A 27,106-nucleotide genomic window follows, 5' to 3' on the forward strand; every position below is an offset into this window, starting at 1 on the left:
AAATATCCAATTGAATCCCAATCTAGAGAGTCAAATCAAATGTTATTTGTCACATGCTTCATAAACAACAGTGAAATGCTGAATTTGTTTTCAAAATATCCATCATACTACTCCTCTTCGGTCTATTAAAGGCTGATGCTATACATCTCACTCCAGATCACTGATTGCTTGACTTGAAATTTACCAGATCAGATTGAAACAAATGCTGCAGATTAAGATGTGCTGTAAAATACAATACGATAAAAGCCACAAAGGAAATGCCAGGTTAGATGTCATATTAGACATACCCAGACTTTATAGGCACCAGAATGTGAAAATCAAATATGTCCAGAGACAATCGTCATCATGACAGTAGTAGTTATTCATTATTTCCTTATGAATGGTTTTCATAGATGGAGAAAAAGACGGAACAATTCTCTCTCCATACCTACCAGATCACCAATATATCAATGGTAAATATATCATATCTATTTTCATCTAACATGGCTCTGATTGGTTGTTTTCCTCAGGTAAAGGATGACATCAGCCTTTCAGAGGGCAGCACAGTGGATCTGAGGAAGCCAGGGGAGGAAGAGGATGAGTATTCGGAGATGGCCGAAGAGACCATGGATCCTGACAACTGCTTCCCTGATGGTAAGCTTATCCGTCCTTTATTTAATCAGGTGAGTCCCCCTTGAGATTCTATTGGTAAGGGGGCGTGGTTTCGTAATCCACTTATGACACCATGTGTCAATAAGGAGAGAGGACACCGTTATGTTTTCGTTAGAACATCTTTGCTAAAATGAAACTGGTAGAGAGCATTATGGGTACTGTAGTAATTCATGCTAAAGTACATCATGCCATTATGTACAGTAGCAGAGATACTAATCTCTTTTTCAAGGGAGCTCTTGCGCAAGAGGTATAAGCATAAACAGTCATGCAGCTTAATATACTGTGTACATGCACTAATAATACAGTATACTGCAATGGTACATAAGTAAAAGACAGGTAAAAGACAGGTAAAGACAGGTAAAGACAGGTAAAGACAGGTAAAGACAGGTAAAAGACAGGTAAAAGACAGGTAAAAGACAGGTTAAAGACAGGTAAAGACAGGTAAAGACAGGTAAAGACAGGTAAAAGACAGGTATGCAAAAGACAGGTAAAAGACAGGTAAAAGACAGGTTAAAGACAGGTAAAGACAGGTAAAGACAGGTAAAGACAGGTAAAAGACAGGTAAAAGACAGGTAAAGACAGGTAAAAGACAGGTAAAAGACAGGTAAAAGACAGGCAAAAGACAGGCAAAAGACAGGCAAAAGACAGGTAAAAGACAGGTAAAGACAGGTAAAAGACAGGTAAAATACAGGTAAGCACATTTAAGGAATATTATTTAATGTAATATTATCAGCAGCATTATTTTCTACTGTTTGGGAAAAAATAAGATTTAGACCTGAGGTTCATCCGTATACTGTATGTGGACATGGAAACAGAACAGAAACATGGAAAACACGTCAATGAATGTGTTTCCATCATATACTTCAAATGTGTATATTAGTATGTCATAATAACTTTGCAGTCCAAACTAAACATTTGTATATTTTTAACAGTTTATGTTAGTATAGGGTTTAACTCACTCTCTCTGTGAGCCCGAATCTAAACATTTATTTGGGACTATCCAAAATGGTTGTCTTTTGCTTCAAGTGGAGGCCATTTGATATAAAACATTAAACAATCAAGTGCCATTTCAAAGGGTAATGGTGCATTAAATTGAATGTCCTGTGTGTCAGCAGAGATTTGAAAAGGCGTGTCAGGCACAAAATGGACTCGAGTTAATTTGATGATGACTGACTCCCTGAATTCAATTTGGTCCAAACTAATCAACCCCCTCAGACCGTCTGAGGTAACCTAGTAGGCTGGACCAATCACGTGATGCCTCCGAGACAATCGTGGTAATTCTCTGTACACTGAAACAGTCGGCATTGGCTGAGTGTACATTGAAATGGTCAGCATCGTTGGAGGTTGTTCTAAAAAGCTTTCGACATGTTTATTTTATAGCGATAACATCATTACTAAAGGTCTGGTAATTGTTGAAAAGTACAGTATTTTTTAATCTAGATTTGATTAGGGGATCACGCTCTTTGATTACACTGTGGCTGTGAAGTACTTTAATTCTAAGTGTTTCTGGGTTCAATGAGCAAGAGGTGTTTCCCGAATGCTGACACTGATAGGTATTCATTGAATAGAGTGTGACTTGTGTATGAGGTATCATATTACTATGTGTACGTGTTCCTTCGATTACACAGGAAGTCTAAGTATCCGTAGAAAAACAACCAGAGCACCATCACTACTTTAATAACGTGGACTACAGTAGAGGCTGAAACCCTCTATTCCTTTCAGAGTACTACCTCAGAATGCTAGTAAACTCAAAGGTGTGGGTGGTGGATAGTTCTAATCAGAGGACTCTATTAAGGTTACGTCATAATATCCTAAATGCAAACCTAATGGTTTGATTACCTCACCATGGAAACCCATTTGTGTTCCTTGGACGTGACCGGGACTCTGATCCCACCAGTACCGCAGGCTCTTAGTGACACTGATTTATTAGCAATCATATGATACTCACGGTAGACTTAGCCACGGCCTGTTTGTTAGGTGTGGTGCCAACACAAAAGCATGTGCACCCTGGAAAGCCCAAAAGGGCATTTATAAACCGGGTGGTTCCAGCCCAGAATGCTGATTGGCTGAAAGCCGTGGTGTATCAGACCACCCGCATACCACAGGTATGACCCAACATTTATTTGTACTGCTCTATTTACATTGGTAACCAGTTTATAATAGCAATAAGGAACCTCTGGGATTTGTGGTATATTGGCCATATACCACACCTCCTCAGGCCGTATTGCTTAAATATAGTATAGTTAAGCCCAGCACAAGCATGTAGTAAGTTGTGATTGTGTATCTACACCTTCAACACTAAGAACACTACATGTTCCTGTGCTTCCCCAAAATGGGAATGGGATGAAGCAGAAGTACTGTCACTGGAAAGTAGATGAAGAGGTGTTACATGGCCACATTTCACACATTTCTGGGTTGCGTAAGAAAGACAAAATGATGGTGTTCCGCCATAAAATAAATGAAAACAGATCAATCCCGGAGCTATGTACTGGGACGTTACAGCTGCCTATCAATTCCTCTGTCTCTAGCGTGGGGCTTTTCACCGGACAGGAAAAGCACAGCAGAATAAAGTCAAATGGTGATAATTGTTGATGTTGTTGTTACTGGATTTAACCATTCAACAAACGTTGGTTAAAGCGAAAAGAGACTGACACCTAGGCTACATGGCTGTAGCCTCTCTGTTGAAAGAAACATGGAGTAGTTTAGGTTCAGGTTCAGCAGGGTCGTTTCACAGCTAGAGGAGGTAGCGCTAGCATTGTAGTTTGGCTGGGGGCAGGCACTTTATATACATGAGGACCATTGTTTACATTTGAGGCATGCGCTTGGGGCAAGCTCATGTCACATTGGTTTTGTCTCCATGTCTCCGTGCCATGACTAATGATTTTTCATACAAAATGGCCGCCAACCTAACAAACCACAACTCTCTGGACTTTTCTAATGATAGCTCGAGGGACTAAATCATTAGAGGGACGTTACTAGGGCTGGATATTTCCAGGGGGCTCACAATGAAATATCACAATACTTAGGTGCCGATACAATATGTATTGCGATTCTCAAAATTCTTACAATTAAAATGATTCTTTATGTATTGCAAGCCGATACTGTGATATTGCTCACTATATGTCTGCTGCAGAGAGACGAGAGAGCATGAGAAAATGTATTTGATCAATCATGGAAATGAAAGTGCTGAAAACATGTTGGCTCACTATTTAAAAAGAAGAAGGAGAACAAGCTATAGGATGAAAAATACCAGCATTTTGGCGCAGGTAAACCTGATTAGTGCTAGCTAATGCTGCCGAGCAAAATAAAACAAACCTATATAATATCTTCCAAAATAAGTAACTGTATCGATTTCCAGACCATCAATAGACTTTACAGTAACTGAGTTAAACGGACAAACTGTAAGCGTTAAGTTTCTATCCAGCTCCCTCAAGCTGACGTGTACTCAAACATGCGCAAGGTTATGCGGGCAATTCATGGCGTTTTACACTCATTTGCATTATTTGTACTCTCAAAGAACAAAACAAAAAAAACATCCCTTAGGAAATGCCTCTACTCCGAGGTCTGACCGTATATCGACCGGATGATAACTGTAAATGCCTTGTCAAAGTCAAAAAAACTCTTGATTTCTTGTTGATGGCCATTAATTGCTTGGCAGATGTCAGTGCCAGGGCGCTAAAACGTCCGCGGTTTCCAAGAAAGAGCCTGGGATCATCGTTAGAAATTGAGTTGCAAGTGGTCCGTTACCATAATCCCATCATTATTAAGTTTACAGGCAATAAATTAATTTGGACGGGGGGCTCAGATGACGGTTATGGAGGAGCTGGGTCGACTCTGCGGCCATTATGGGTTGACGGCTCAAATGCGATTTCATAGCAGCCTCAGCCATTGTTCTGGCTGGAAAGCTTTTAAAGAGTAATTGATACCAGGGAATATGTTGCTCCAAAACCATAGTCGAGATAAGCAAAGACACTCGGTCCTTGTCCTCCTGGCTAGGCTGGAGAGCTAGTATAAAGTCATTTTTAAATTGAATTAGGCAAGTCAGTTAATAAGAACAAATTCTTATTTTCAATGACAGCCTAGGAACAGTGGGTTAACTGCCTTGTTCAGAACGGTAGATCTTTACCTTGTCAGCTCGGGGATTCAATCTTGCAACCTTTCGGTTACTAGTCCAACGCTCTAACCACTAGGCTAAGGTGTGCTAACTAGCTAGCACTCACATGGGCTATGATCTCTGTAAGTTCACTACTTCCTGTCATTACTTCCTGTTTCATGTGTATTAAGATGAGTTCGCAGAAATACTAATTGAATCATTAAATTAATGGGTAAAATGTTGGCCTTGGATACATATTGGAAAAAAGAGACATTGACATTACAGTACACTTGTCAAATACTTCCATTCTCTCTCTCTCTCTTTAAAACATTGATGAGTCAATAGATTAGCCATTTGCACACATACAATGTAGTAGTCATTCTCTTTTTCTGTCTCTCTTTATCCCTCTATCTCTCTCTTTCTTTTCCCCTCTCTCTCCCCCAGTATGCGTGCGCCACTTCCAGTGCTGTGACATCCAAACCACGGCGGGCCTGGGCCAGGCATGGTGGCGGTTGAGGAAGACCTGCTTTCAGATCGTGGAGCACAGCTGGTTCGAGTCCTTCATCATTTTTATGATCCTGCTGAGCAGCGGCGCTCTGGTAAGCAGCGTGCATGCTGGGTAGGGGTGGCGGGGGTCGGGTCGAGCAGTCGGCCCTGCCTGCTGAATGGTCAATATGCCAGGCCAGGCCACCCAGTGTGGGGTGAGACTGGGGGGGAAACAGGGGATGACAGAGATATCCAACAAGGACAGTTCCAAAGGGGTTCATCCGCTGTCAACATAGGAGAACCCTTTTGGTTCCAGGTAGAACCATTTTTAGTTCCATATAGAACCCTCTGTATAAAGGAACCAGGAACCAAAAGGGTTCTACCTGGAACCAAAAGGGTCCTTCAAAGGGTTCGCCAATGGGGACTGCCAAAGAACCCTTTTTGGTTCTAGATGGCACCTTTTTCTTCTTCTAAGAGTGTAATATGCTGTAAGTAGAGGCTTCCGGCTGTGTGTGATGCTTAGGAATAATCTCTCTGATCATACAAGTTGTTTGTTACCACATCTCTTTCTTATTGCTCTTTGTCTCCACAGTTAATGATTTACTCTAAGATCCAGGCTATTTAATAAGATAATAATAAGATCATCTCATCAAATAGGTTAGCCAATAGACTGCTCAAAATCCCATATTTGAAGTCGGGAGGATGCTAACATGGATGGCCGACTCCTGATCAGCTTTTGTGATGTGCTAACCTTGGCCTTAGGTTGTAATAACACTAACACTATGATGGGCGTTATTTCCATGAGCCCTTGTACAGTATTTCCTAGACAGCACCCTACAAGCCCCCAAGGACTAACTCTAAGACCATGTGTTCCAGGATGCAGCTCACAAACAAGGTCAATCACTCTTTCACCTGCTATTACAATCTAACACCAAGGTTGGCAGGCATGAAGTGCCCAACATAGTAGAGCTAGCTGAGAATGTCAAGCAGGCGAAATTGAGATAAGACAAATTGTGATATATATATATAGTATAAAAACATTGAAAACAAAGTGTCTATTGCAATAAATTGGGCACACAGAAACAAGGAATGATTGGTTGAGGTGCAGCTTTTCATTGCATCTGCCTGGGCCCTCTCACTCCTCATCGTCCTCAATTTCCTCCTCCACAGTGATGTAGTGCATGAACAGATATGCAGCTGAGAGGAGTCAGATCAATGATTAGTCAAGCCTTCTCCACTCTCCTCCTAATTAGCAGTGGATTGGTCGGAGCGTGCCCAAACCTCAGCTGTGCTACCAGTGCCTGCCCCCCTCCCTTCTCCCTCCACCCCACCCCGCCCCGACCCCTAACCCATTTTCCATCCACCCTCCTACTCCTCAATCTCTGTCCAAGCAGATTGTTGTTTCTCCTGGGCCTTTCCCTGTCAGTGTGGGCCTTCTCCTGGGTATTGCTCGGTGATGGGTATGCAGGCTAAGCCGGCGTGGCGTTAATTTAGGGTGCATGGCGGCATACCTCATGAGAGTAGAGCAAAAGGTTTCCGATGGCAACGACGCGTCTAGCTAGAGAGTGCTCTTGTTGCTCAGCAAAAGCACTCCATTTTGTTTATTTTCCTATGATAGCACTTTCCTTCTTTTGCAGAAAAGCATGCAAGAGGCATATTCCATGTGTGCGGCATGTTAGTCATTATGATAAAGAATAGATACTGACACAGTGATGAACATTCCTGTTGCTTTACTGCGCAATGTGTGTGTATATGACGAAGGTATAGTTAATGACACAGCCTGTATCGCCTGCTTATTATGTTGAATCTATAAATATCATCACGTTTTTTTATGTGGGTTGAGCCTGACGAGGACATTTGGGTTGAAACGTTAAACAACGGGAGCATTCATCAGTGTGTGAGTATCTATTATTTCCTGAGTTTATTTTTGTACGCAGCAGCTACAAGTCATTGGATGTGCGTACGGTACATTATACAATACTGGACATTTTACAACTCAATGTTCCTCATTCTAGAAATGTTATCATCTCTAAAGACCCTTTGTTGTTCTCATTCAACGTTATTATCTGAGTAATAACTGTGATGCAAAAGGCCTCAATCAATTATTATACACTGTTACATACTGTATAAATATATAATTTTGTATTATATTATTATTATTATTATTATTATAATTTTTCCGGTTGTGAAATAAAATCACTGAAAGGGTTTCATGTAAAAATAGCATGTGGACTTCCATCATTATGTCTAGGGGTCTTAGGCCCAGCTACATGGTCTGTAACCTGACTCATTATGTCTAGGGGTCTTAGGCCCAGCTACATGGTCTGTAACCTGACTCATTATGTCTAGGGGTCTTAGGCCCAGCTACATGGTCTGTAACCTGACTCATTATGTCTAGAGGTCTTAGGCCCAGCTACATGGTCTGTAACCTGACTCATTATGTCTAGGGGTCTTAGGCCCAGCTACATGGTCTGTAACCTGACTCATTATGTCTAGGGGTCTTAGGCCCAGCTACATGGTCTGTAACCTGACTCATTATGTCTAGGGGTCTTAGGCCCAGCTACATGGTCTGTAACCTGACTCATTATGTCTAGAGGTCTTAGGCCCAGCTACATGGTCTGTAACCTGACTCATTATGTCTAGGGGTCTTAGGCCCAGCTACATGGTCTGTAACCTGACTCATTATGTCTAGAGGTCTTAGGCCTAGCTACATGGTCTGTAACCTGACTCATTATGTCTAGGGGTCTTAGGCCCAGCTACATGGTCTGTAACCTGACTCATTATGTCTAGGGGTCTTAGGCCCAGCTACATGGTCTGTAACCTGACTCATTATGTCTAGGGGTCTTAGGCCCAGCTACATGGTCTGTAACCTGACTCATTATGTCTAGGGGTCTTAGGCCCAGCTACATGGTCTGTAACCTGACTCATTATGTCTAGGGTTCTTAGGCCCAGCTACATGGTCTGTAACCTGACTCATTATGTCTAGGGGTCTTAGGCCCAGCTACATGGTCTGTAACCTGACTCATTATGTCTAGGGGTCTTAGGCCCAGCTACATGGTCTGTAACCTGACTCATTATGTCTAGAGGTCTTAGGCCCAGCTACATGGTCTGTAACCTGACTCATTATGTCTAGGGGTCTTAGGCCCAGCTACATGGTCTGTAACCTGACTCATTATGTCTAGGGGTCTTAGGCCCAGCTACATGGTCTGTAACCTGACTCATTATGTCTAGGGGTCTTAGGCCCAGCTACATGGTCTGTAACCTGACTCATTATGTCTAGGGGTCTTAGGCCCAGCTACATGGTCTGTAACCTGACTCATTATGTCTAGGGGTCTTAGGCCCAGCTACATGGTCTGTAACCTGACTCATTATGTCTAGGGGTCTTAGGCCCAGCTACATGGTCTGTAACCTGACTCATTATGTCTAGGGGTCTTAGGCCCAGCTACATGGTCTGTAACCTGACTCATTATGTCTAGAGGTCTTAGGCCCAGCTACATGGTCTGTAACCTGACTCATTATGTCTAGGGGTCTTAGGCCCAGCTACATGGTCTGTAACCTGACTCATTATGTCTAGGGGTCTTAGGCCCAGCTACATGGTCTGTAACCTGACTCATTATGTCTAGGGGTCTTAGGCCCAGCTACATGGTCTGTAACCTGACTCATTATGTCTAGGGGTCTTAGGCCCAGCTACATGGTCTGTAACCTGACTCGTTATGTCTAGAGGTCTTAGGCCCAGCTACATGGTCTGTAACCTGACTCATTATGTCTAGAGGTCTTAGGCCCAGCTACATGGTCTGTAACCTGACTCATTATGTCTAGGGGTCTTAGGCCCAGCTACATGGTCTGTAACCTGACTCATTATGTCTAGAGGTCTTAGGCCCAGCTACATGGTCTGTAACCTGACTCATTATGTCTAGGGGTCTTAGGCCCAGCTACATGGTCTATAACCGGACTCATTATGTATAGGGGTCTTAGGCCCAGCTACATGGTCTGTAACCTGACTCATTATGTCTAGAGGTCTTAGGCCCAGCTACATGGTCTGTAACCTGACTCATTATGTCTAGGGGTCTTAGGCCTAGCTACATGGTCTGTGACCTGATTTGATGTGTGCATAAATGTGAGACATAAGCATATGCGACCAGGTGTTCAGTGCTTGTGCCCAGAAGACCTTATACCTCAGGTCCAGGGCCAGCTCAGTCTTGACTCCCATTGTCGGCCAGTCCAAGCAGATGATTATTTGTTCAGATGGTGACGTAAGTAAACAAACAAAAAGAAATCTACAAGGAGGCATGCCTAAACTAAAGACTCAATTGCCACTTAAACTAAGTCAGCAGCCTCACAGCTATGCCAGCTGGGACACTGACTGACAATCACCTTAATTGGCAGCACGTCTGTGCGAATAAAGGCTTGGCTCAGCACTAAACCAGTTGCTGTTGCCACCTGGGGATGGAGTGTGGAAGTGTATCCTGGTAGTGTGTTTGTCCTAACACTAACCTTCCCCCACATCATAACAATACATACTGCCAGTTTCTAGTGATTAGAATAAGACACTGATACACACAGTCAGTATGTATGTCATTAAGATACTGCATTAATATTGCTATGGTAAGATTGATTGCCAAGTGATTACGAGACTAGGGATGTTCCATAGAATTACAGCATGAGACTAATTGCCTATTGACTATTTTAAAAGCCCTAATCATGGCTCGTTTCCCCATGTGTCTTTTCAAAGGCCTTTGAGGACATCTACATTGAACAGAGAAAAGTGGTCAAAGTGGTGCTGGAGTACGCCGACAAGATCTTCACCTACATTTTCATTCTGGAGATGCTCCTCAAGTGGATTGCATACGGATTCAAGAAGTACTTCACTAACTACTGGTGCTGGCTGGATTTCCTGATTGTGGATGTAAGTGCAATGTTTATTTCCAAACCCTCAGACATGATGTTGAGACGATGAGGTCATTTGCTAAAACGGCGGCCCACTTCACTTGATTGTGTTTTATAATCTGGTCAGACGCGATCAATCGATCTGTTTGTCGCATGCATTCTGAAGGCTCTGTGACTTGGACAATGTGGAATCCTGATTTGTCTTGTCTTACTCTGTCAATAATAGTTTTCCAACACATTGAACATTATTGAGGCACTTCACTTTCTGGATGGCTTGGCTGTCATGCCAGACAGTCATAGGGCCGGATTCAGAAAAGCCTAATCCCAAATTAATAAGGATGCTGAATGGAGAATATTGTCAGGGAATCTTAATCTGTATGTGGGAAAACTGCTCATAATGTACAGTATGTACAGGATTAGGCACATTTCTGGAATGCTCACCGACCTACTGCTGTTCTCAAAAACGCTTTGTCCAATCAGTGCAGCCCTGTAGCGAGTCTAGCAGCGAGTCTAGCAACCCCACGATCCCCTGGGTTCATACGTCACTTATTTGTTACCACTTTATCCTCTGGGAGAAACATGAGAGCTGAGTTCACGTCAGTAGTTTGGACATATTGGTCTGTGGCAGAGAGTCTTTAGGCAGAGAGAGAGCCTTGAGCAATTAGTGTTTGCTCTCTGCACACAGACACACCGCACAAAGGGAGGGAGAGAGATGGCAGGGGGGAAGGAAGTGAAAGAGTGGTGGAGTGGGAGAGGGAGGAGGAGAGAAGAGAGAGAAAGAAAGAAAAAGAGGCCAGAGCTGACTAGATAGATGTAAACAGCATTTTTCCCCCAGGGAAATTTCTTCGGCATGGCTTCATGTTTTACCATTGCCATGAAAACTGCCAAGTCAATACATATTCCCCTTACACAGCTTGTTGGGACTATTTCTAATGATAGATGATAACTTTATGCATCTATGTTTAGGATGTGCAGCAGATGTTGTTCTATGTAATCTGCCATATTGCCTGTGTTTCTTTAGCACTTATCATTGCCTTTTGTTCCTGTAAATTGTGAGACGAAGTGAATTGAAAAGAGAACCAAACATGGAATTCAAAATGATCATGCCTTCCTATTGTACACGGAAGTAATGGAAATGTCGGTGGATTCATACCACTGGTGGTGATGTGCAGTTTCCTCCTGACTGATTCAATATTCTAAATTCCTGATATAGATTTGGAGGGGAAATCACAATGTGTACGTGTGCTTGCTGAATCTTTTTTAAACCCCCTCACCGAAGTGTTATAATTCATACCGAAACAGTATGCGTAATGCCAAAAGGTCTCCAAGTGCTGAAGTACCAAACCCTTTTGGCAAGAAGATCACCAGTGGGTTTACTCCCTCGGTCCATCTCTGTGTGCTGTGCTGCTCGTGTTCAACAAAAGTGTTGTGATGTATTAATTTTCTTACACCCCAAGGCATAAGAGCACAAAAAGCCCCTGCTCTTGAATCAGTGATTCATTTAAACAACATGACGAAGCACAGATGTCTGTGAACCTTGGAGAATCATTTCAGTCATTCATCTGATTGTGGTATGAGTCTCAGACAGTGCATGGAGGGCAGTTGAATATTAATTTGTGAGGGGCAAAAGGGAATTAAAAAAAAAACACTTTACTACATGCAAGTTTGCTTGTGTAAAAACCTGTATGTATTGGATCAGTCTGTACTACATATTTAAAAGTAAGTAAGTAATTTGATTCACTGTTGGCAAGATATCAGTGATTGGCCTGTTGACCAGTGCCGTCAATGTAGAGCAAATTGGCACCCACGAGTCCTCAGGACCCTGCGAGCATTGTGGTGGCCCTGTTTGCTGGCATAAGGGCGAGGCCCAATCTGACCGCTAAACACCACCACTGACCGTACACAGTAGACACCTGGAACTGTAGTTAATTTTTGGCTTTGAGGTTGGCTTTTGATTGACCTCTCTTCCTCTCTCTCTTACACAGATCAAAGCAGAAGTTTTGTGACCATTCTATGTTCTGCTATGAAATAACCGAATTTTAACATTATATCCCCTTGAATATTAAAAGGACGACCTCGATGCTCCCACTCTGGGTTGACTTATAAACCCTTAACATAGTTGCTCACCGGAGGGACTTTCCAGAGTGGTCCAGTGTTCCTTTTCAGGTACTGTGTTGACATTTCTTTGAACAGGTTGTGGCAGCCCCCCTAACCATGTGGGTACTTGCCCTTTCTTCATCCTCCTAGGTGTCTTTGGTGAGCCTAGTGGCTAACACGCTTGGCTACTCGGACTTCGCTGCCATCAAATCACTTAGAACCCTCAGAGCTCTGAGGCCGCTAAGAGCACTGTCCCGATTTGAAGGCATGCGGGTAAGAGTCATCTCGCCGCTCTCTTTTCTAACTCATCAACTCCCTCACTCCTGATGGCTTCGAACCTTCTCATTTGTCACACTCTACCTCTGTTGCCACCCTTTCTTTTCCTTACCAGAATTTGTACAGTTTCTATTTAGAATACTCATATCTCTTCTTATGGTGTTATAATGCCATCAAATCCATGATTTGCTCATCTCTTAATTCTCCAGCTAATGCCACTAATCCCTAGCCAATCTTTCCCTTGGAGCCAAAAGTGGCAATATTAGCACAAAGTGGCAATATTAGCATGAAGAGCTAATTATGTTTTCATAATTACCCTCAACTCTCCCCTTAGCATGACATGACTACATCGTTATCCAGATTATCAATTTGATCCATTTGGATAAGCTTTATTTCATATTAAGCTTTATTTTGTGGTCTTTTTTTTTTACCTCAACCTTTCATAGTGAAATCATTATTAGGCCCCACATCACCATTTAGGAATCATCAAAACAGGTAACTTATACCAAATGTTTACACCATATTTAAGTTAGGACAGAAAATTGCCTATTGTCATCACATCATTTCCAAGTAAATCCTTGACAGATACGGTAGGGTCTGAAATGATTGACACCCTTGAGCAATAATGACTGTAAAAAATAAATACTTCAAATACTGAGTATGCTCCAAAAAAATAGGGAAATTATATTATTTTATACTAATTCAATTGCTCAGAGAATGTGATTTTGTTTAATAAAAATATATACAAAAAAATCTAAAGGTAGGGGTCAAAATTGACACCCGTAACGATTCTTATGAATAAAGTCGTCAAAAGTTGAGTATTTGGTCCCGTATTCTTACCACGCAATGGCTACATGAAGTTTGTGACTCTACAAACGTGTGGGATTTATTTGCAGTTTGTTTTGTTTGTGTGTCAAATTTGGTACCCAATAGAAATCAAATCAAATTTGATTGGTCACATACATATGGTTAGCAGAGTGTAGCGAAATGTTTGTGCTTCTAAACTTAGGACCCTGTCTTTCAAAGATAATTTGTAAAAATCCAAATATCTTCATTGTAAAGGGTTTAACCATAAACAATGAATGAACAGCTCACAGACGGTAGGCAATTAAGGTCACAGTTATGAAAACTTAGGACACTAAAGAGGCCTTTCTACTGACTCTGGGGAAAAAAACAAAAGAAAGATGCCCAAGGGTCCCTGCTCATCTGCGTGAACATGCCTTAGGCATGCTGCAAGGAGGAATGAGGACTGCAGATGTGGCCAGGGCAATAAATTGCAATGTCCGTACTGTGAGACACCTAAGACAGCACTTCAGGGAGACAGGACGGGCAGCTGATCGTCCTCAGTGGCAGACCACGTGTAACAGGATCGGTACATCCGAACACCACACCTGCGGGACAGGTACAGGATGGCAATAACTCCCCGAGTTACACCAGGAACGCACAATCTCTCCATCAGTGCTCAAACTGTCCGCAATAGGCTGAGAGAGGCTGGACTGAGGACTTGTAGGCCTGTTGTAAGGCAGGTCCTCACCAGACATGGCAACAGCGTTGCTTATGGGCACAAACCCACCGTCGCTGGACCAGACACAACTGGCAAAAGGTGCTCTCACTGACAAGTCGTGGTTTTGTCTCACCAGGGGTGACGGTCGGATTCGCGTTTATAATAAGAATATATACATATAAATATATGGATGGGCAATGACAGAGTGGCATAGGCAAGATTCAATAGATGGTATGAAATACAGTATATACCAGTGGGGGTCAGTGCCGTTTAAGATGAGGGAGGACAATTTTCTTTCATGTTTCTGTTACAGCACATTGGATGACTCATTCATATTCCATTCACCTAGTTCAATGTAACAGCAATAGGTTTAAGCTACTGCATGATACTCGAATTGTCCCTATACCCATCATGAGGTTGCTACAACATAGTCTATGAATGAAAGTTTACAACAGGCACACACAGATCGAGAAACAAATTTAAGGTGACACACAGTGACATTCAATACCGCCTTGCACACTCTTGACTGCATCTATCTGATCTAGGGTGTAATCATTAGTCCAACAGTTGCAAACAAGAGTTTCTAGTGGACAAATTCAGGTATGTTTATCCCTGTTTTGTTCCATTCGCTTCTGTTTAAGAAAGTTTTTTTTCAACAGAATCGGCAGAATGAATACACCCCTGATCACGCGTAAGCAGAGTTCACTCTCATAACAGCCACTTTGTATTCCTTCTCTTCTCTTCTCTTTGCTTGTGGACTTCAATGCACAACACATAAGCTGTGTTTTGACCAGCCGGGAAAAAACTTGCCATACCATGTCATAACCGGTACACACAGCCTACATCGTTGTCCCCATATTAGCTAAAGTATCGCCCAAGTCAACATAGCTAATAGAACTAATGCATTAGTAAACCTGCTACAATCATGCAGTAATGTTACAATGCATAACGTTAACAAACTCACTTGTGTACATCGTGCTGGTCCGTACAATTGGCCTTATTTTAGCGCCCAAAAACGTAATACCATATAATACCATAATACCAATACCATTGTAAAGCACAATTTCTCCCCTTTCCGAAAAAATCAATGACGAGACCTTCATGATGCCCGTCTCTGCATGATTCAAGAAGGCAATGAGCTCCGTTGGGTCTTTTTAAAAATGGTGGGTGGGGAAGTGAAACCTATTGTGTGATAGTAAAAAGGAGAGATATGTTGTGTGGGGAAGCTGCGTTTTTCATTCGATCTGTCCAACTTATCACCTTAAAACCTCTAAAATGTAAATGTGTCATTACATACCTATTTGAAGAGTTGTGTCAAATTTGAAACAAGTTAAGGCGGCGCTAAAGTTATCTTCAGAAGTGAACAGCGGCTTTTGAGAGTCACGATGGCTTGCAGTGATGAACCAAGAAATGACGAGGTATCCCCATTACCCTGTCCCTGTCCCTTTCTTGTTTTTAAATGGTGAGAGAAGTGCTATACCTGGTGGAGAGAGGCTGTAAGACAGATAATTAGTTGCGTCGGAGGGGGCCGTTTTGAGAACTTTTCTCCAGTACTATTGAGCCATTACCATGTCAATCAATGCTTGAATAGAAACAGTTCACACCCAAGATTTTGATGTCAACACAGTTGCTATAGTCCCATTAGTTTTCAGTGCAGCCTCATTTGAATGTCGCGGTTGCGCAAATTTGTACAGAATGAGGTTAATCACCGTTAGTCAGTTAGCAGTTACACCGGTGGGCCCCGGTGGCAATACATTAATAAAACCAATAGCTTACCTTGACTTGGAAGAGTTCCAGTGTTGTGTTGGATAGTCATTGCTAGCTCGATAAAATAGCTTCCCTTTGTTTTTAGCCAGGTGTTTGAGTAACCAAACTAGCCAGCTGCATTTGCTAGCTAAGTAAATTAAACTGAAAGTGAAAAATAAATAAATTACAATCTCTCTCTCTCTTGTTTCTTCTAGCTATGCACTGCAATGCTAGCTAGCTGTAGCTTATGCTTTCAGTACTAGATTCATTCTCTGATCCTTTGATTGGGTGGACGACATGTCAGTTCATGCTGCAAGAGGTCTGATAGGTTAGAGGTCATCCTCCGGAAGTTGTCATAATTACCGTGTAAGCCTATGGAAGGAGGTGAGAACCAAGAACTTCCTAGGTTTTGTTTTTAAGTCAATATACGAAGAGGAGGACAGAAGCTAGCTGTCCTCCGGCTACACCATGGTGCTACCCTACAGAGTGCTGTTGAGGCTACTGTAGATCTTAATTGCAAAACAGTATGTTTTAATCAATTATTTGGTGACGTGAGTATATTTAGTATAGTTTTATCTAAAAAGGATATCTCAATGTTTAACCATTTGTATGAAATTCACTGAAGAGGATGGTCCTCCCCTTTCTCCTCTGAGGAGCCTCCACTGGTATATACATATAAGATGAGTAATGTAATATATGTAGACATTATTAAAGTGGCATTATTAAAGTGACTTGTGATCCATTTATTAAAGTGTCTGATGGCCTTGAGATAGAAGCTGTTTTTCAGTCTCTCTGTCCTAGCTTTGATGCACCTGTACTGACCTCGCCTACTGGATGGTAGCTGGGTGAACAGGCAGTGACTCGGGTGGTTGTTGATCTTTTTGGCCTTCCTGTCGCATCGGGTGCTGTAGGTCTCCTGGAGTGCAGGTAGTTTGCCCCCGGGTATGCGTTGTGCAGACCGCACCACCCTCTGGAGAGCCTTGCGGTTGTGTGCGGGGAAGTTTCCTCACCAGGCGGTAATGCAGCCCGACAGGGTGCTCTCAATTATGTATCTGTAAAAGTTTGTGAGGGTTTTAGGTGACAAGACCCATTTCTTCAGCCTCCTGAGGTTGAACAAGGGCTGTTTTGTGTCATTTTGGAGTCACTTGTATTATAGATAAGAATAAAATATGTTTCTATACACTTCTACATTAATGACGATGCTACCATGATTAAGGATAATCATGAATGAATCATGAATAATGATGAGTGAGAAAGTTACAGAGGGTCAAAGATGTGCTAACCTCTCACCATTACCAATAACAGAGGAGGCTAGCTGTCGTGGGCACAAAACAATCTGAAACACAACGAAAATTAACTGCAAATGCATCCAACATGTCACGAGATTTATGTAGTCATTAAGTGCTAGGATTATGGGAGCAAATACTAAACTTTTGATTACGTTTTTAATAAGAATCTTTAGGGGTGTCAATCATTTTGACCCCTTCTTTTTCTGAGAGAAAAAAAAGTATTACTTAATTAGCAATTTTTTGGAGCATACAATATATCTCAGTGTTTGAATGATTTATTTTATACAGTCATTATTGCCTGTCTTTATCAAGGGGTTCCCGTTAAAAAGCCCAGTTCTCACTAAATCAATGTTGTTATAGCATTATTACACAGGAATATGGACACATAATTGTAAAGTGTTACCAGAAAATCTAATAAATATAGCAGTGTCATGCATGCACATACTTCATGTACAGTTGAAGTTGGAAGTTTACATACACTTAGGTTGGAGTCATTCAAATCAGTTTTTCAACCACTCCACAAATTTCTTTTTAACAAACTGTAGTTTTGGCAAGTCGGTTAGGACATCTACTTTGTGCATGACACAAGGCATTTTTCCAACAATTGTTTACAATTATTTCACTTATTGTATTACAATTCCATTGGGTCAGAAGTTTATATACACTATGTTGACTGTGCCTTCAAACAGCTTGGAAAATTCCAGAAAATGATGTCATGGCTTTAGAATATTCTGATAGGCTAATTGACATCATTTGAGTCAATTGGAGGTGTACCTGTGGATGTATTTCAAGGCCTAACTTCAAACTCAGTGCCTCTTTGCTTGACATCATGGGAAAATCAAAATAAATCAGCCAAGACCTCAGAAAACCAATTGTAGACCTCCCCGAGTCTGGTTCATCCTTGGGAGCAATTTCCAAACACCTGAAGGTACCACATTCATCTGTACAAACAATAGTACGCAAGTATAAACACCATGGGACCACACAGCCATCATACCGCTCAGGAAGGAGACACGTTCTGTCTCCTAGAGATAAACATACTTTGGTGTGAAAAGTGCAAATCAATCCCACAACAACAAAGGACCTTGTTAAGATGCTGGAGGAAACCGGTAGAAATGTGTATATATATCCACAGTAAAACGAGTCCTATATTTACATAACCTGAAAGGCCGCTCAGCAAGGAAGAAGCCATTGCTCCAAAACCGCCATAAAAAAAGCCAGACTACGGTTTGCAACTGCACATGGGGACAAAGATCGTACTTTTTGGAGAAATGTTCTCTGGTCTGATGAAACAAATGTTTGGCCATAATGACCATCATTATGTTTGGAGAAAAAAGAGGGAGGCTTGCAAGCAGAAGAACACCAAGCATGGGGGTGGCAGCATCATGTTGTGGGGTGGCTTTGCTGCAGGAGGGACTGGTGCACTTCACAATTTTCCTTCCTCAATATGCTATCTATTTTATGTGGATATAATGAAGCAACATCCCAAGACATCAGTCAGGTAGTTAAAGTTTGGTCACAAATAGGTCTTCCAAATGGACAATGACTCCAAGCATACTTCCATAGTTGTGGCAAAATATCTTAAGGACGACAAAGTCAAGATATTGGAGTGGCCATCACAAAGCCCTGACCTCAATCCTATAGATATTTGTGGGCAGAACTGAAAAGTGTGTGCGAGCAAGGAGGCCTACAAACCTGACTCAGTTACACCAGCTCTGTCAAGAGGAATGGGCCAAAATTCACCCAACTTATTGTGGAAGGCTACCCGAAACATTTTTCCATGTTAAACAATTTAAAGGCAATGCTACCAAATACTAATTGAGTGTATGTAAACGTCTGACCCACTGGGAATGTGATAAATAAAAATTAATGCTGAAATAATTCATTTTCTCTACTATTATTCTGACATTTCACATTCTTAAAATAAAGTGATGATCCTATCTGACCTAAAACAGGGAATTTTTACTAGGATTAAATGTCAGGAATTGTGAAACTGAGTTTAAATGTATTTGGCTAAGGTGTATGTACACTTCAGACTTCAACTGTACATAATACGTATACTTAGTATGTAGCATTTCCATTATCTCATTCCAATCTTTCTATCCTTTCTCACATACCTGCCTGTGATTATTACTTTACAAGTTGTTTCTCACTTCTGGCAGAATTAATATAAATCTCATTGCTATTCCACTGTTTGTTTAAGTGGTTGCTTTTCTTATCACGTTCTCTTACATGCATTTCTGTGTACAGATATTCAGATGAATGTTTAGCCTGTAACATTTCCATAATCATTATTCATTCCCTCAAACACATCCTTAAACCCCCTCGAACAGTTCATGCACACTGAAGTTAAGATTTTGGGCTATTGTTCCCTCCTGTTGCACAGTGTTTAAGTCAACAGCTGTCAGCCAAGCTTGTAGCCCTTTAATATGTATATCATTTCCCCTGACATCCACTGGAATGAATTTGAATTCCTGCCCATGAAATTTGCATGCTGTCCGAAATGAGAGGGCTGATGTCCACCGAGCTCGCTGCTCTCCTCCACTGTAAATTTGCAAATGGGATAAGGCGTCACGCTGCTTGAAAACGTCTGGGTCTACTCCTCAGTGGGAAACGCGAAGTGGAAGTGCAGCCCGGCTACAGTATACAGAGGAGTGAGTGAGCAGCAGATTTCTTTGTGACACCTTAAGGGATGTGCAGGGCTAAACCCCAATATCCACTCGTTCTATTAGAGCAGTGACACTCAGGAACTCCTAGCTCTGCACACTACCCTCCTGTTCCTCTAGTCTAGCACTTTAAGGTTCGTCTCAACCAGGAAAAATCTTACCAGGGTAGTCTTAAAAAGTTGCTGCTGCTTGTGATTGAATATGAGACAAACAAACATTCTCATTTTAATCTCATTTGCCAGTTTCACTAGTTTGCATGAATTTTGGAAATGTGATATTTTTAAGGTGGTGGGATTATTCTACAAAGTGTGTTTGAATAGTTTGATATGTATATATACTTCGTGTTTGGGGGGTTGGGCAAGCACTTAGAGTATGTGAACCACAAGCATGTGCACACTGGTATGAGTTTCTCTGATTAAGTTACTGGCATCATGTATGGAGTGTGTCATGTGAAAGCAGAATGGGGCAGATGGACGCTTGACGTGTGTGTTTCCATGGCGACAGGTTGTGGTAAACGCCCTGATCGGCGCCATCCCTTCCATCATGAATGTACTGCTGGTGTGCCTGATCTTCTGGCTCATCTTCAGCATCATGGGGGTCAATCTGTTCGCCGGAAAGTACGGACGCTGCGTCAACCAGACGGGCTACATCCACAATGTGTCCATGGTCAACAACAAGACCGACTGCCGGGCCATGAACGACACGCAGTTCTACTGGACCAGAGTCAAGGTCAACTTCGACAACGTGGGCGCTGGTTACCTTGCCCTCTTACAAGTTGTGAGTTGGACTTTTTTTCCCCTTTCCTTTTAGTCACAGTTTGAGACTCTTTCCTCGCTCATACTTTTTTACGCTGCCCACCATGTCTGTCCAGAGATCCCCGAATCGATCAAGTCGCAAGCTTTTATTTGTTGCAGCGATGGAGGCCATTACAGAGAATGTTGTGCATTTAGCAGTGATGGAGGCCATTACAGAGAATGTTGTGCTTTTAGCAGTGATGGAGGCCATTACAGAGAATGTTGTGCATTTAGCAGTGATGGAGGCCATTACAGTGAATGTTGTGCTTTTAACAGCGATGGAGGCCATTACAGAGAATGTTGTGCTTTTAGCAGCGATGGAGGCCATTACAGAGAATGTTGTGCATTTAGCAGTGATGGAGGCCATTACAGAGAATGTTGTGCTTTTAACAGTGATGGAGGCCATTACAGAGAATGTTGTGCTTTTAACAGTGTTGGAGGCCATTACAGAGAATGTTGTGCATTTAACAGTGATGGAGGCCATTACAGAGAATGTTGTGCTTTTAACAGTGATGGAGACAGAGAATGTTGTGCTTTTAACAGTGATGGAGGCCATTACAGAGAATGGTGTGCTTTTAGCAGCGATGGAGGCCATGACAGAGAATGTTGTGCTTTTAACAGTGATGGAGGCCATTACAGAGAATGTTGTGCTTTTAACAGTGTTGGAGGCCATTACAGAGAATGTTGTGCATTTAGCAGTGATGGAGGCCATTACAGAGAATGTTGTGCTTTTAACAGTGATGGAGGCCATTACAGAGAATGTTGTGCTTTTAACAGTGATGGAGGCAGAGAATGTTGTGCTTTTAACAGTGATGGAGGCCATTACAGAGAATGGTGTGCTTTTAGCAGCGATGGAGGCCATGACAGAGAATGTTGTGCTTTTAGCAGCGATGGAGGCAGAGAATGTTGTGCTTTTAACAGTGATGGAGGCCATTACAGAGAATGGTGTGCTTTTAGCAGCGATGGAGGCCATTACAGAGAATGTTGTGCATTTAGCAGCAATGGAGGCCATTACAGAGAATGTTGTGCATTTAGCAGCAATGGAGGCCATTACAGAGAATGTTGTCCTTTTAGCAGTGATGGAGGCCATTACAGAGAATGTTGTGCATTTAGCAGCGATGGAGGCCATTACAGAGAATGTTGTGCATTTAGCAGCGATGGAGGCAGAGAATGTCATGCTTTTAGCAGCGATGGAGGCAGAGAATGTTGTGCTTTTAACAGTGATGGAGGCCATTACAGAGAATGTTGTGCATTTAGCAGCGATGGAGGCCATTACAGAGAATGTTATGCTTTTAGCAGTGATGGAGGCAGAGAATGTTGTGCTTTTAGCAGCGATGGAGGCCATCACAGAGAATGTTATGCTTTTAGCAGTGATGGAGGCCATTACAGAGAATGTTGTGCTTTTAGCAGCGATGGAGGCAGAGAATGTCATGCTTTTAGCAGCGATGGAGGCAGAGAATGTTGTGCTTTTAACAGTAATGGAGGCCATTACAGAGAATGTTGTGCATTTAGCAGCGATGGAGGCCATTACAGAGAATGTTATGCTTTTAGCAGTGATGGAGGCAGAGAATGTTGTGCTTTTAGCAGCGATGGAGGCCATTACAGAGAATGGTGTGCTTTTAGCAGTGATGGAGGCCATTACAGAGAATGTTGTGCATTTAGCAGTGATGGAGGCCATTACAGAGAATGTTGTGCATTTAGCAGTGATGGAGGCCATTACAGAGAATGTTGTGCATTTAGCAGTGATGGAGGCCATTACAGAGAATGTTGTGCATTTAGCAGTGATGGAGGCCATTACAGAGAATGTTGTGCATTTAGCAGTGATGGAGGCCATTACAGAGAATGTTGTGCATTTAGCAGTGATGGAGGCCATTACAGAGAATGTTGTGCATTTAGAAGTGATGGAGGCCATTACAGAGAATGTTGTGCATTTAGCAGTGATGGAGGCCATTACAGAGAATGTTGTGCATTTAGCAGCGATGGAGGCAGAGAATGTTGTGCATTTAGCAGCGATGGAGGCAGAGAATGTTGTGCATTTAGCAGCGATGGAGGCAGAGAATGTTGTGCATTTAGCAGCGATGGAGGCAGAGAATGTTGTGCATTTAGCAGCGATGGAGGCCATTACAGAGAATGTTGTGCATTTAGCAGCGATGGAGGCAGAGAATGTTGTGCATTTAGCAGCGATGGAGGCCATTACAGAGAATGTTGTGCATTTAGCAGCGATGGAGGCAGAGAATGTTGTGCATTTAGCAGTGATGGAGGCCATTACAGAGAATGTTGTGCATTTAGCAGCGATGGAGGCAGAGAATGTTGTGCATTTAGCAGTGATGGAGGCCATTACAGAGAATGTTGTGCATTTAGCAGTGATGGAGGCCATTACAGAGAATGTTATGCTTTTAACAGTGATGGAAGCAGAGAATGTTATGCTTTTAGCAGTGATGGAGGCCATTACAGAGAATGTTGTGCATTTAGCAGTGATGGAGGCCATTACAGAGAATGTTGTGCTTTTAGCAGTGATGGAGGCCATTACAGAGAATGTTGTGCTTTTAGCAACGATGGAGGCCATTATAGAGAATGTTATGCTTTTAGCAGCGATGGAGGCCATTACAGAGAATGTTGTGCATTTAGCAGTGATGGAGGCCATTACAGAGAATGTTGTGCTTTTAGCAGTGATGGAGGCCATTACAGAGAATGTTGTGCATTTAGCAGTGATGGAGGCCATTACAGAGAATGTGGTGCATTTAGCAGTGATGGAGGCCATTACAGAGAATGTTGTGCTTTTAGCAGTGATGGAGGCCATTACAGAGAATGGTGTGCTTTTAGCAGTGATGGAGGCCATTACAGAGAATGGTGTGCTTTTAGCAGCGATGGAGGCCATTACAGAGAATTTTATGCTTTTAGCAGCGATGGAGGACATTACAGAGAATGTTGTGCATTTAGCAGCGATGGAGGCCATTATAGAGAATGTTGTGCATTTAGCAGCGATGGAGGCCATTTCAGAGAATGTTGTTCTAAGCAAGTGCATGCACTTCCTTCTTCACTTTAACTTAGTTGGTGTGGGTGCCTAGCAACAATTCACTTAGCTACTTTCCATCACCTTCTTGTGATTTCCCTTCATTCTAACTTCCCCCATTTGCATCTGGAAACAGTCTGGCCCTCAGTCATTCACAAAAGCCAATAATAACCCGTAACCAAGGCGAAAAGACCCACCACCGTGATTTCTCGCTGATAAGAACTCACTTGTGATGAAGTAGGGCACCCCGCTCACTCTCCTTCTTCCTCCGTCTAGAAAGACACTCCATGCGGTCAGGAGGAAGCACATATAAATCCTTTCCACTGCCATTCATAACATCTCAGCTCTAACATGGCACATGGACAGTATTTATTTTGTCGAGACTGTATGTTTTTGTTTTTTGAAGGGAATAGGAAGGACAGACCCACACTCTGTCATATAGAAATACGAGCATATATCGTTTGCATTTTAGAATAATGCTCCTATGTATGCCTTTATATAGTGATGATAGTGGCGCATGCTCATTGAAGTTGATAGTGGCACATGCTCATTGAAGTTGATAGTGGCACATGCTCATTGAAGTTGATGGTGGCACATGCTCATTGAAGTTGATAGTGGCACATGCTCATTGAAGTTGATGGTGGCACATGCTCATTGAAGTTGATGGTGGCACATGCTCATTGAAGTTGATGGTGGCACATGCTCATTGAAGTTGATGGTGGCACATGCTCATTGAAGTTGATGGTGGCACATGCTCATTGAAGTTGATGGTGGCACATGCTCATTGAAGTTGATGGTGGCACATGCTCATTGAAGTTGATGGTGGCACATGCTCATTGAAGTTGATGGTGGCACATGCTCATTGAAGTTGATGGTGGCACATGTCATTGAAGTTGATGGTGGCACATGCTCATTGAAGTTGATGGTGGCACATGTCATTGAAGTTGATGGTGGCACATGCTCATTGAAGTTGATGGTGGCACATGCTCATTGAAGTTGATGGTGGCACATGCTCATTGAAGTTGATGGTGGCACATGCTCATTGAAGTTGATGGTGGCACATGTCATTGAAGTTGATGGTGGCACATGTCATTGAAGTTGATGGTGGCACATGGTCATTGAAGTTGATGGTGGCACATGGTCATTGAAGTTGATGGTGGCACATGCTCATTGAAGTTGATGGTGGCACATGCTCATTGAAGTTGATGGTGGCACATGCTCATTGAAGTTGATGGTGGCACATGCTCATTGAAGTTGATGGTGGCACATGCTCATTGAAGTTGATGGTGGCACATGCTCATTGAAGTTGATGGTGGCACATGCTCATTGAAGTTGATGGTGGCACATGCTCATTGAAGTTGATGGTGGCACATGCTCATTGAAGTTGATGGTGGCACATGCTCATTGAAGTTGATGGTGGCACATGCTCATTGAAGTTGATGGTGGCACATGCTCATTGAAGTTGATGGTGGCACATGCTCATTGAAGTTGATGGTGGCACATGCTCATTGAAGTTGATGGTGGCACATGCTCATTGAAGTTGATGGTGGCACATGCTCATTGAAGTTGATGGTGGCACATGCTCATTGAAGTTGATGGTGGCACATGCTCATTGAAGTTGATGGTGGCACATGCTCATTGAAGTTGATGGTGGCACATGCTCATTGAAGTTGATGGTGGCACATGCTCATTGAAGTTGATGGTGGCACATGCTCATTGAAGTTGATGGTGGCACATGCTCATTGAAGTTGATGGTGGCACATGCTCATTGAAGTTGATGGTGGCACATGCTCATTGAAGTTGATGGTGGCACATGCTCATTGAAGTTGATGGTGGCACATGCTCATTGAAGTTGATGGTGGCACATGCTCATTGAAGTTGGTGGTGGCACATGCTCATTGAAGTTGGTGGTGGCACATGCTCATTGAAGTTGGTGGTGGCACATGCTCATTGAAGTTGGTGGTGGCACATGCTCATTGAAGTTGGTGGTGGCACATGCTCATTGAAGTTGATGGTGGCACATGCTCATTGAAGTTGGTGGTGGCACATGCTCATTGAAGTTGATGGTGGCACATGCTCATTGAAGTTGATGGTGGCACATGCTCATTGACGTTGATAGTGGCACATGCTCATTGACGTTCATGTCCTTTGTTACAAGGCTACATTCAAAGGCTGGATGGAGATCATGTATGCAGCAGTGGATTCTCGTGCTGTAAGTATTTCACGTCAGTGTACTTGTTTTGTATAACATGATTTTAACATTTGAATATTCCATCATGAAGCCTATATAAGACTGTCTTAAAAATGACTTGAAATTTGAAAATATTTGTTGTTGTCATAATCATGCCTTGATGTAATACCACCATAACATTTACCAGAATAACACAGTTTTCAACTGATAAAATGTAGCTGAACGGTGTATTGTCCTAACGTGTTTTTTCTCTGGCTGCACTAGGTGGACGAACAGCCTATCAGAGAGGTCAACATGTACATGTACCTATACTTCGTCATTTTCATCATCTTTGGCTCCTTCTTCACCCTTAACCTCTTCATTGGTGTCATTATCGACAACTTCAACCAGCAGAAACGAAAGATAAGTATCAAAACCATCATGGCCATGAGCTTTTAAAAAATTGGGTTATTTTCACAGTGAAAATAACAGAAAAGGGATGTCTCTTTACTTAGGTGGGCAAGACATCTTCATGACAGAGGAACAGAAAAAGTACTACAATGCCATGAAGAAGCTAGGGTCTAAAAAGCCTCAGAAACCAATTCCAAGGCCATTGGTGAGCTGGAGCTAATTGAACCCTATTTTCTTGATCTAATTAAAGGGATAGTTCACTTTTTTGGAACTTTTAGCTTATTTTTGATAACATGCCAGATAAGTAGAAAATAAGTTAAAATCCCCCAAAAAGGGAACTATTCCTTTTATTTTCTTTGCCCTATACTGCATACGCCTCTTGTGTTCCAATGACTGGTATTTCTGGATCTTATAGGGATAGTTGTAAATTAGTTGTAAATAAGAACTTGTTCTCAAGTAGCTTACCTGGTAAAATAAAGGTGAAATAAAAATATGTAAAAAAAGTATTGAGTGAAGTATTGGGCAGGATAGTTAAAAAAAAAATATATATATATAACACAAGTTCAAACCTTAAAGTTTCCTATTCTTTCAATTTTCTTCACCTTAGTGCATAAGCCTCTTGCGTTTCAAAATAACACCTATTACTCACTACCTCTCTTCTCCCAGAACCAAGTGCAGGGCTTCTTCTTCGACCTGGTGGGAAAGCAGGCATTTGACATCATCATCATGGTCCTCATCCTGCTCAACATGATTACCATGATGGTGGAGACGGACGAGCAGCCGGCCCGCATGGAGTACATCCTCAACAAAATCAACCTGGCCTTCATCATCATCTTCTCCTGCGAGTGCCTCATCAAGATCGTGGCTCTACGCTGCTACTTCTTCACCATTGGCTGGAACATCTTCGACTTTGTAGTGGTCATCCTCTCCATCGTTGGTGAGTTTGTTGCTTGGACTTAATTAATCAGGGGTCTGCCTCCCAAGTGGCGTAGCGGTCCAAGGCACTGCTAGAGGCATCACTAC

At 42.4% G+C, this 27,106-nt stretch overlaps 1 protein-coding gene across 3 annotated transcripts in view; it reads left to right on the forward strand.

The window, feature by feature from the left end:
- Window positions 1-27,106, forward strand: part of LOC118361769 (sodium channel protein type 4 subunit alpha-like) — a 202,105-nt gene that overhangs the window by 166,618 nt on the left and 8,381 nt on the right. For all 3 annotated transcript variants that reach the window (XM_052483777.1, XM_052483775.1, XM_052483776.1), the window contains 9 exons: window positions 510-633; window positions 5,189-5,343; window positions 9,963-10,136; window positions 12,365-12,487; window positions 20,200-20,472; window positions 25,661-25,714; window positions 25,958-26,099; window positions 26,188-26,288; window positions 26,750-27,020. In XM_052483777.1, the coding sequence (XP_052339737.1) occupies window positions 510-633; window positions 5,189-5,343; window positions 9,963-10,136; window positions 12,365-12,487; window positions 20,200-20,472; window positions 25,661-25,714; window positions 25,958-26,099; window positions 26,188-26,288; window positions 26,750-27,020 (1,417 nt within the window). The remainder of the gene's footprint in view (window positions 1-509; window positions 634-5,188; window positions 5,344-9,962; window positions 10,137-12,364; window positions 12,488-20,199; window positions 20,473-25,660; window positions 25,715-25,957; window positions 26,100-26,187; window positions 26,289-26,749; window positions 27,021-27,106) is intronic.

Source organism: Oncorhynchus keta, chromosome 28 (genome assembly GCF_023373465.1).
Source record: "Oncorhynchus keta strain PuntledgeMale-10-30-2019 chromosome 28, Oket_V2, whole genome shotgun sequence".
Taxonomy (NCBI): Eukaryota; Metazoa; Chordata; class Actinopteri; order Salmoniformes; family Salmonidae; genus Oncorhynchus; species Oncorhynchus keta.